General features: G+C 36.5%; 1 protein-coding gene across 6 annotated transcripts in view; it reads left to right on the top strand.

Annotated features, from left to right (window-relative positions):
• The window catches only part of Spdl1 (spindle apparatus coiled-coil protein 1), a 26,153-nt gene extending 21,206 nt beyond the window's left edge, over window positions 1-4,947 (top strand). For 4 of the 6 annotated variants that reach the window (XM_048815805.1, XM_048815790.1, XM_048815799.1 and 1 more), the window contains exon 11: window positions 1,757-4,229. In XM_048815805.1, the coding sequence (XP_048671762.1) occupies window positions 1,757-2,271 (515 nt within the window). In that variant the 3' untranslated portion in view covers window positions 2,272-4,229. The other 2 variants (XM_015492637.2, XM_048815812.1) reach the window with 1 other exon arrangement.
• Window positions 4,948-12,011: the final 7,064 nt, after the last annotated feature.

Here is a 12,011-nt window from a genome sequence, read left to right as displayed (position 1 = left end):
TTTTTTTTTTTTTTTTTTTTTTTTCAGTCTGGACTTGTTTGTGACTATTCTACTTCAGTGGGCTTTTTTAGACATTTTTAGCAGACTGCCTATGGTATTCCATTTCAGCATTAGAGGGCACTCTGAGCTCAGGTTAGATGCAGGTTTTTTGACAACTCTGCTGCTGGTGCAGTTTCCAACCTGGATGGACCCATGGGAGATTCATGGAGTACACTCAAGGCATGTGGGAGAGCCAGTCAGGCTCTTGAGTCCAGAGGATCTATGGACCCCGCCTCCAGCAGTAAACATTCCCAAACATTCTGTCTGCTAGCATGTCTCCTCTGGCAGGGATGGAGGGCCAGTGCCAAGTTCTGTGTGCTAGTTCAAGCCCTACTTCTCCTTCCTTCTAGCTGGTCTCAGGAGCATCCCACGGAGTTCTCAGTACTTGCTGTGAGCCCATGCAGTGAGACTCCCACAGAGTTACTCTGGTGGTGAGGAAGTCAGATATCTATTTCTTGCTTACTTTTTTCAGTGTACACACTGAGTTCTGGGGGCTTTCTGCAGGTGGTACCATGAAAGCTTGGGGACAAGGGGTTGCAGTAACAGGGAACCTTTCCCCTTGTGGGCTTCACAGTCTAACTTACCTGTTCTGGTTTTCTGAGTTCTTATGAATGTATTTTTGTGGCATATAGTTATTTAGTTTGGTCGTTCTGTGGGGGATTTATCACTGGAGATTTCTGCCCAACCTCTTCTCTTACAGTTCTAGCCTTTAAGGAAAAAATGTTTGGACAGTTATTAGAGCAAGTCACATCACCGAGAAAAAATAGCCCAATACACTCTCTGCCTCTTGTATACTACAAAAAATGAACTTTACTATGTATAAATTTTAAAATAAAAGGCCAAATGTAAAGAAGTCCATGAATGTGATGGTCCTAACTCCCTCCCCTCCCCAAAAGATATTGTCAACATGTTTTAGGTTAAGGATTCTCAACAGGTTTCTGCCCCACCCTGTTAACAGGCTGAACTCTGTTCATTGTGGTCAATAATGGGGAAAATGTCAACGATGATAAGTTTTTTATATTGTTTTAAAAGACTTCTCTTTCTTTTGTCCTTTTTCTCTTCCCTGATCCTAGTAAGCTCCTATGAGTAAAAATTACCCATTAGGAATTTCAGGGGTAGTGTGCTGAACTGAACACAGCAAAGGGACAGGAGGATGGTTAGTAAATCCAGATGATGTGGGTTTCAAAGGAGCAGCAAGGGATATCCAATATTCAGAGTTTGACCTGTTCTTTTCATTTAGTCCTTGTAACAGACAAAGCAAAGTAGGTATTTTTAATCTGCATTTTGCAGATTTAGAAACCTTAAAATGTAGGATGATTAAATACTTTCCTAAGGTCATCCAGCTGCTAAGTGCCAGACTTGATCCTAAACTCCCTGACTTTTGGCCACTGCATCTTTATGTCCATGGCACCAAGGTCTCCCTTAGGAACCATCTCCCCTTAGAATTTTTTATCAAAATACTACAAGAGAACATTTTATTCATTCCTAGAATTCCTGTATTGAGTTCCCAAGGAAAGACTTATGGTCAAAATAACCTATAAAAGCTTTAATTAATGCAATCTATGAAAAAGAAAGAAAAAAAAAGAAACAGATTTCAGTGAGGAGATGAGTGGATTTTGAAAGAATAGAAAAAAGGAAAAGACTTCATATATAATTGCTCTCCCTTGGTCTGTCTTTTGTTCATTGACTGGATTTTTCTAATGGTTTTCATTCTTAGAGAAAATCGAAGTTCCTATACTCAAAAAGAGGCGGGAGGTGCTACCTCTGGATGTGACCCCTGCTGAAGACGAATGTGCCAGCAGTGCTGCCGGGGAAGGAACTTCTAGATTCCCACCTCACAAGGAGACACAGTCCTGTCCTAACCCTTCAGAAGGTGACTTGCAGTTAGAAAAGTCAGTGTCTGCAAACACTCCCACTGCTCCTCTCTCTCCTCACAAAAATCTGCCCGTGGATGTGCAGCCAAAGAAGGAGAAGAAATGTGTGAAGCTTGCTCAAGCCTTAAGTGAAAGAAGTGAGAACTCGCCCGGCTCTCTCAGGTCAGTGTCCTCTTTTCAAGGCAGCCAGCAGCCCTCCCTTTCTCTCCCTTCTCGCTGCATGAGCTATGCTCTTTGTCTCTTTATCTGTCTTCTCAATATTGCATGCAGTCTAATCCCCCAGTTTCATCTGCCCGCCTTCAACTTCTCTAAAACTTTGAAAAAGACAAAAATGATTGCAAGGGGAAAGGACTCCTGAAGAAGGGAGTCATTAGAAAGCCACACATCTCTCTTATTGGTTTGAATAAATGTGCTATTACTTTTCTCCTGGTAAAGGAGTAGCCATGAAGGAACAATCAACTTACCTTCTCAAAGGTTTTCCAGTAGTCTGAAGACAGTTTAGTTAAGAAAATGTAGGTGAAGTTTTCTATGGCTTTTGATGTTGTTTATACCAGTCCTTCAGACATTACTTTTAATTATTTTGACATTTTTAAATATCCAAGGTAATTTGTTTCCATTTTTTCTAAAACATCAAAGCCTCCAATTTCTGCATAATTGAATTTGTGACTTAAAAGAGAAAGTGTCAGATATGTGTATCTGAAGGACCAGTTGAAGGGCCTTGTCCTTTAAAAGGAATAGAAGTGAGAAGGTAAGAGCAAGTGAACAGAGGGAAGAGGATGTAACTGGCTGCAGCTGGAGTTCTGGGCATGCACAGCAGGATCTGGGTAAGATAAATGGAAGTGAGTGAGGGAAATGGAGGGGAAATCAAGATGAAGGTTGTGTAATGCAATGGCAGGTATATTAAAAATAAACACTTTTAGACATGTAAAATTCAAACTTATTTCTGTGACAGTAGCCAGCTTGGGTTGTCTCCAATGAAGTGAGGTTTTTAAGGTGCTACTAGGGCTACTTTGTTCTTAGAAAGAAGGGAACAGAATCAGGCATTTTCTGTGTGCATTTAATCAAAAAAGTAAAACAGTCCATCGTATGTAAAAGAACTTCCTTGTATGTTTTATCTGATTTTTCTTTAAATTTTCAGTGCTACTAAATGTACTCAACAATGATAAAACTCTAGCTGCTGTTGTTATTGTAAGGAAGACTAATTAATTATTTCCTTCCTTGAGTTTTTGTATAATGTTGTAAGTCACATAAAATAAGAGCTTGATATTCTTGAGGAAATGACAAATGGATGCTACCTGACAGTACCCATAGCGCTAACTGTACTGAGGCGAGTTCCGCAGGCCGTGCATGTGTGTGTGTTGCTCACTGTGGGAGTGTGCATATGGCCAGTGCGGGTTTGCGTGGCTCACAGTGTGGGTGTGTGTGTGGCCTGTATGGTCTTCCAGAGGTGGATTTCCAGAACCGATCAGTGCATATCTTGCTAGCTATGTTGCCTTCATTTCTTCTTCTGCCCTTTTGTGCTTGAAAAAAATATTGCTTCAATGTATCTAGTTAAATTGTTTGACTCAAATTGCATATTGGAAACTATTTGCCTTGCTAGTTAAACAAAAACAAATAAAATACCACAAAACACTTGATTTTTTTTTTTTTTTTTTTTGCGTGTGTGTGAGTCCATCTGCTCACTGCAGACATTTCCAACCTTGTGTCTTGCATGCTTAACTTAGATACACAATCTGAAGATGATTTTATAACAAAAGTGGTTTTTATTGGAAACTTCACTGTCGCATGCTTTATAAATTTAATTGATGCTCTTCTTTAAAGTGTTCGCAGGCCTATTTTAGTATCTCCCCACTGTTTATATTTTTCTTTAACTATTCTCCTAGTTGAAACTCAGTTTGAGTGTGTTTTCATTGTCTGAGACAGATATCTGTGCAGCCAGGATCCCATGGTGTTTTCATCTTGTGCATGGGCCTTTTGTGTGTCATGTTATCTTTAAAATACTGCTCCAGCATTTCAATTTTTGTGTTATGTGTACTTATCATGATAAATATCTCATCAAATTTAATTCTTTAATCTAGGCCTTAACAAGCCTTTTTATCAACCTTAACATATTTACTAGACATTTAAAAATTAAGTCTATTGATAAGAATAATTCCTTTCAAGAGTCATTTAGTATTTTAATGGTACTAGAGTCAACTAATTTTTTTCCTTATTAAAAAAAAAAAAATAGCACCATTCCTCCTTAGAGGCTCAATATATTACGGGTTTGTTTCTCTATTTTTTTCATTAACTACATTTGAATTCAGAGTGGATGCTTTAATGCCTGTAGGTTAGCCGCTGAGTCAATGCTTCAAACAGACGTTAATGAAGGGAAAGAACCTGCAAGCAAATTGGAAAAAGAACCTTGTAAGAAATCACACCCTATTGTATACGTGTCCTCCAAATCCACTCCGGAGACCCAGTGTCCTCAGCAGTAAGGGCTTCTCTCTGATCAGAGAGAGGTACTACTTGCCCTGAGGTTACTGAGGAGTTTAGTTAAGAGCCAGAGTGGTGCCAGAGTGCGAAATACTCACGTCTCCACATTGTGTCAAGAGCCGGCATTTCCATGCGTCTCAACCAGGCTTTCACTTTTGATTGTGATTCTAAGGAGAGTTTCTTAAGTGATGACCCTTCATGGATCTTCTGTGATTCACACTGAATAAACTGTTAACGGAAGGAAGACTATACTTAATTTAAATCTACATGCAGTGTAGTGTCTGGATTTTTTTCAAGTGAAGTGAATACTTTAACCTACCTTCAGAGCCATATATTCAGAGAATGAACTAATTTACTATTATATTTTCGTATGTAATCTTTTTATGAACTTAGTTTTTCACTGTATTGTAAAAATAGGAAATTTGATTTGAAAATATATATTGTTATAGATTTTGTCAGTGTTTAAAGCACCTATATGTATCTTTATTTATATTCACTTTATGACTGAAGCATATGAGACAAATAATTTTTAAATGTAAAATAAAATTGCAACAATTTCTCCTCTTTGTGTTTTCTTATTCTGTGTGGATAACAGGATATTATCAAAAAAGAATAAAGGTGTGATCAAAAAAAAAAAACTTCAGGGATTCTCAATTCCTTGATAACTATGATCTTACATATATTTATATGTATTTTATATATAACTTTATATTTTGTGAATATATACCTATATATTAAAAAAGATTTAATGCTAAACTTTCTAAATGAAACCTAAATGAATATAGATTGGTTCATAGCAATTTCATGTATATTTTCTATAGGTGGGTGAATTAGGGTTTTTTCATGTACATATACCTACATATTTTCACATTCATTCATATTCACAAGCATTTCTGAATCCAGTGTGCTGAATTAGAAATGTTTCATTTAGTAAATTAAGTCTGAATAGAAATGTAGGAGCAACACCACAAAGAGTTTGGGAAATTTTTTTACAAAGAGACTTGCACAAATATTTAAAGAAATTAAGCAACCAATTGAAGGTTGAAGAAAAGGGCCAACAAGGTAATCTCATACATTGAGGCTCTGCCTTAATCCCTAGAAACTGAGGCAATTCTGTTGATCTTGAGTCTTCTAGGAATATATTGAAAAATCACTGCTGTAGATGATGGGAAACAAATAATGGATATAAACAATAGTGTCCTCACTCAATTTATTTTAGTGCAAGCTTTGCAAAGTCATAATGGAAAATGGATTTTAAAAAAAGCTAAGAATGGAGGCCAGAAATGGCAAGGTTTGTCATTGGATAGTACAGTTAAATACACAATCAGACTGAGGCGGTAGGTCAGTAATATAAAATGAAAGTTGGATTCAAGATACAGTTTAAAAGGAGCAGAATGGTCAGTAAGGGTTGAAAATGAGATGTGGGACTCAGATATTAGTGGATAAATGGTGGTGGTAATAGAATGTAGGAGTTGAGGGATTCAGTTCGGGTGGACACTTTTACTCAAGTACATGCAGGGAGCTGGGCAAAATGGCGCACACCTATAATCCCAGCCACTCAGGAAGCTAAGGCAGCAGGATTACAAGACACCGTCTCAAAAATTAAAGGAGCTTGGGATGTACCTCAGTGGTAGAGCACCCATAGTGTGTATGATTTGCAAAAGTAAGTTTTTTTATTGAAACTTAATTTTGAAAGGAAAATGTGAACTAACATATAGCCTTGTTCTAACAGGCACATTTCTCCCTATCATTACTCCAAAAAGTAGCCTTGGTTTATTCACTATTAGACAGAACCTGGAGTACAGATGCAAAACTATTTTGCCTCCTTGAGAAAGGTGTTAGTAGGAGGAAGCTAATGTTTGATTTGCTAGATATTTTATGTTCTGCTTCTCTTAGCATAATAATAAGATTGTAGCATTCTAGGATATCTGAACCCAAATCTCAACTTCTCAGCATAAAGTTAGACTTGGGCAACTTTGTCTCTGGGAACAGTTGCTTTGGGTATTGCTTTTTTAATATTTTATTTTTTTATAATTATTTATAATATGTAGATCCATAATCTACAAAATAAAATACATTTATAAGAAAGGTTGCTTTTATCCTTGTGTATGACTTGCTTTTTCTCCCCTAACCTTTATGTAGACAATATAGGTAGATAGACTTTTCACTCCCTTTCTTAGATTAAAAATAGAATACTGAGAGATGTCAGAGAAAAATGGTGTATAGGGAGCTTCAATGGACCACCCGTTCCTCTACAAAATTAGCCAATTAACTAAGGAATTGTAGAAAGCATAATGTGACTGTAGGAACTCTGGAGATTGATCAAGAGTGTATAGCAGTGAGGGAACAGTCAAGGAAAAAATCAGCCTGAGTGTCGGCATTGAAGGAGATCTCAGATGATCACTACCAAATATTATAAGTAGCAATTACACAGAACACGCTTAAACCACCAGTGGGGTCAAAGAATCACAAAGAAAATACTTTTAAAGATGAATTTTAAATACTTAAGATGAATGAAAGTGAAAATGTAATAGAACTCAGGAGGAGATGTAGCAAAGTTAGAAGGACTCAGCAGGAAATTTATGGCTGTAAATTCCTGTGTTTAAAAAGGATCTCAGGCCAATAACTCAACTTTAAGGAATTAGAAAAAAGAAGATTGAATCCAAAGCTAGGAGGAAAGAAAAAATCAGAGAGACAATACAAAAATAATAAGATGTGTGGAAACAAAACGTTCATTCTTTGAAAAAAAAAATCAATAAAATTGGCAGACTCAATTAGACAAACCAAGGGAAAAGAAGAAAAGACTCAAATTGATGAAATTAGAAATGAAATTGGGGCAATACTAACCATTTTATAGACATAAAAATCATAAAAGAATACTGTAAACAGTTATTAATTAGATATACCAATGAAGTTGTCAAATTCCTAGAAAAAAAAAAACTACCAAAATCTAAGAAGAAACAATTATAATATGGCATAACAAAAAAGAGATTGTAACAGTCAATAGTTTAAATAATAATTTTAAAAATAAATAATATTTTTTTAAAAACTTTCAGAATAAGATTCTGGGACCTGCTGGCTTCACCAGCAAACTCTATCAAATGTTTTCCAAACCTTGCCAAAAAAGTAGAAGATCATTTCCTAACTCATTCTTTTAGGAGAGTATTAGCCTTATACCAAAACCAAACAAAAACTTTAGAAGAAAACTATAGACCAATATCAATGATGACTGTGGCTGCAGAACTCTGTAAGGTAAAGGAATAGATACCATGGCTGTCAGGGCTTGCATCTGAATTGCCCCCCCAAAGCCTCATGGGTTGAAGACTGTCCCCAGTGCAGATGTGGGTCTTTGGGGAAGTAATTGGATCGGGAGAATTCTGACCTTCTATATGGGTTAATCCATAAATCCATAGCTGAATGGGTTATTGGACAGTGATGGGACCTAGTTGGAGAGAGTGGGTCCTTGGCAGTGTGCTCTTGAGGGCTGTATCTTGTCCAGGGCCTCTTCCTCCCTCTGTGTTTCCCAGCTGCCATGAGGTGAGCAGCTTTGCTGTGTCATACCTTTCTGCCATGATACCCTACCTCACCACAGGTCCAGAACAATGTAGCAAGCTGTCCATGGACTAAAACCTCTGAAACTGAGCCAAAGTGACTCTCCTCCCCCAAGTTCTATTTTGTCAGAGCAATGAAAATCTGACTAACACAATGGCCAAGTAGGATTTGTTCCAGGAATTCAGATTGGATTAAAGTGAAAATCAATGTAATATAAATAGAAAGCTACCCCATGTTCAGGAATTGAAAAGCTCAATATTGTTAAGATGGCAGTACTCACTGTCTTAGCTTGGGCTACTGAATCCTGGGTGGTTCAAGCAACATTTTTCACACTTCTGAATGCTTGGAAGTTCAAGACGAAGGTGCTAATAGATGCAGTGTCATGAGGGCCCACTTTCTGGTGTGCAGAGCAATCATTGTATATTCTCATATGGTGAAGAACAGAGAAAGTAAGTGCATGTCTCCTTATAAGGTCACTAGTCCCATTCATGAGGACTCTACTCTCATGACCTGATTACCTCTTGAAGCACCCCCCCCCCCATACCATGGCAGTGGGGGTTAGCATTTCAACATAGGACTGGGGAGAGGGCACATTCGGTCCATAAGATGACCCAAGTGATCTGCAGAATCAATGCAATTCCTATCAAAATCCCAATGGCCATTTTTTTTGCAGAAAAGCTAATTCTAAAATTTAAGTGGAATTGAAAGGCATCCCAATAGCTAAATTCAACTTTAAAAAGAAGAAAGTTGGAGGTCTTTCACAAATTTCCATTTCAAAACTCACTGTAGAATTGCAGGAAACAAGACAGATACATGCTGCAATGTGGATGAACCTTGAGAACTGGCACAAAAGACATTTGTTTTATAATTCCATTTGTGTGACATATCTAGATAGGCTCATCCATAGAGACAACAGCTTCCTGGTTGGCAGAGACAGAGAGGAGAAGGGAAAAGGGAAAAACTGCTTGATGGACACAATTTCAATTTGAAATGAAGAAAATGTTGTAACTAGATGGTGGTGATGGTTTCACAACATTGAATGTACTTAATTCTACTGAACTGGACACCTTAAAACAGTTAAAATGATGACTTTTATGCTATGTCACAGAAATTCCTAAAATCTTGTAGAAAGCAGCTTTCGGAATGTATAGTGTGCAAAAAGAATGGCCTCAAATTAACAGTTTAAAGTTTGAGGAAAGTAAAAAGAAAATCTAGTAATTAAACCTTTAAATTTTTTTGAGAAAGAAAGTACATTAATAAGAAGAAATCAATGAAATAGTGTATAAGTATGTAGTAGAGAATCCACAAAGCCAAAAATTGATTAATCTAAAAAGATTATAAAACTGATAAACTGCAAACCAGATTTATGAAGTAAAAAAGAAAATACAAGTTGATAATATCAGGAATAAAGAAAATACATTACAGAATTTACTGATTTTTAAAAGATAACAGGTGGATGATCAGGTTACACCAACAAATCTGACAATTAGGATAAACTGATTAAATTTTTTGAAAAACACTATTTAAAAAAAAAAACATAAGAAAATTTGAATTACCTGATATTAAATTGACATTTTAACTAAATGTTTTTCCATAAAGAAAACTCTAGGCCCAAAACTTGAATGCATTATTCTAATCATTTTAAAAACAACACCAACCTTAAAATTATTATTTTTTTTGTATGTTTGTTATTGGTAGTTATGCGAGGTGCTGAACCACTGAACTACAGCCTTTTTTATTTTTTATTTTGAGACAGGGTCTCACTAAGTTGCTAAAGCTAGCCTTGAGTTTGCAATCCTCTGGTCTCAAGACTATTGAGTCACTGGGATTACAAGTGTGCACCACCATACCTGGCTTAGAATAGTTTTTGCTTTATATATAACTAATGCAAAAAGGCAAGAAAAAGAAAATTAAAATATACAGCTTTGAAAGGAAGAAGTAAAACGTTTTATAGGTGACATCATTGGGTAGAAAATCACAGATAATCAACAGAAAAATACATGCTGAGCAGGGCACCATGGGACATACCTGTAATCCCAGTGAACCAGGAGGCTGAGGCAGGAGGTTCAAGCCCATCCTTACCAATTTGTTGAGAACCTGTCTCAAAGTATAAAATAAATAAATAAAAATTAAAAGGCTGAGGATATAGTTCAGTGGTAGAATGCCGCTGGGTTCAACTCCCAGTACCCCCAAACAAAATCTGCTGAATCTAATAAGCAATTATACCAAGTTTATAGGATACTTCGGGTTTTGTAATGGCCCTTTAGATACAACACCAAAGGCACAAGCCATGAGAGAAACAAAAACTTTAATTAAAAATGGGTAAAAGATCTAAATAGACACAAAACTACAGATGATAAATAATAAATAAGCATATGAGAAGATGCTCAACATTTGTATCATTAGAGAATTGCAAATTAAAACAACAATGAGATCCCATTAAATTTCTATTAGAATGGTTAAAACCCAATGCACTGAAAACAGCAAATGCTGGTGACAATTGGGAGCAACAGGAACTCTTATCCATTGCTGACAGAAGTACACAGTGACAAGCTATGTTGGAAGGCAGTTTTCTTACAAAGGTAAATACAGCATTACTACACAATCCAGCAATTGCTCTCCTTTCTTGGCATTTACCCAACTGAATTAAAACAACAACAACAACAAATGTTCACAAAAATGTTTATAGTACACATACACCTACATTCAGTGCATCTACTCAGAAGTATTCACAGTAAATTTATAATCATCCAAACTTGGAAGCAACCAAGATGTCCTTCAGAAGGTGAATGGATAAACAAATGGATATGCCCATACCATCCAGTCTTATTCAGTGGTAAAAAGAAATGTTATCAAGCTACAAAAAGACATGGAGGAACCTTTGACCTAAGGTTTCCTAAGGGAAGGAAGCCAGTCTGAAACTGCTACAGACTGTGATTCCAAATGCAAGACATTGTGGAGAAGGCAAAACTACAAAGACAGAAATCAGGGGTTGCCAGGAGTGAGGGGAGAGGGTAGGAAGTGGGATGGTGAGGTGGAGCACAGGGAGTTTTTAGGGCAGTGGAACTACTCTGTATGATACTGTGTGGGTGGACTCATGTCTGTCATTTGTTAAAACTCATGGAACTGCACAACATGAAGCTGAGTCCCTAAGGTCAACTGTGGACTCCATGATAATGTATCAGTATGGATTCATTAATTCTAACATGTTCTAACATGTTCCATGTAGCAATTACACAGCACACGCTTAAACCACCAGTGGGGTCAAAGAATTACGAAGAAAATACTTTTAAAGATGAATGTTAAATACTTAAGATGAATGAAAGTGAAAATGTAATAGAATTAGGAGGAGGTGTGGCAAAGTCAGAAGGACTCAGCAGGAAATTTATGGCTATAAATTAAAAAGGATCTCAGGCCAATAACTCAACTTTAAGGAACTAGAAAAAAAGAAGATTGAACTCAAAGCTAGAAGGAGGAAAGAAAAAATCAGAAAGACAATACAAAAATAATAATACTAACCATTTTATAGACATATAAAGATCATAAGAGAATACTGTAAACAATCATTAATTAATTAGATATATCAATGAAGTTGGTGGAGGGCACCATTTTATAGGGAAAACTGCTTGTGGGCAAGAACATGTACAGGGGAACTCTATTTTCGGCTCAATTTTCTATAAATTCAAAACTGCTACAAAAAAAACAAACTAATTTTTTTTTAAAAAAGAAACAGTTTCCATCACAATAAAACAAGAGGGGCTTTCTTTTAGATTAGAAATACCCCCCCAAAGCAGATAAATCTTATTTACTCATGAGAACTGTGTACAATGTTTCCACTTACCCAGCAAGTAGAGCTATTTTTTAAATTATTTTTTTATTTATATATGACAGTGAATGCATTACAATTCTTACTACCATATATAGAGCACAATCTTTCATATATCCGTCTGTATACAAATTTGTGTCTTCATACATGTACTTTGGTTAATAATGATCATCACACTCCACCATCATTTCTAACCCCATGCCCCCTCCCTTCCCCTCCCACCCCTCTGCCCTATCTTGAGTTTG

Source organism: Marmota marmota, unplaced genomic scaffold (genome assembly GCF_001458135.2).
Source record: "Marmota marmota marmota unplaced genomic scaffold, marMar, whole genome shotgun sequence".
Classification (NCBI taxonomy): Eukaryota; Metazoa; Chordata; class Mammalia; order Rodentia; family Sciuridae; genus Marmota; species Marmota marmota.
This window is presented reverse-complemented; position numbering and strand designations above follow the sequence as displayed.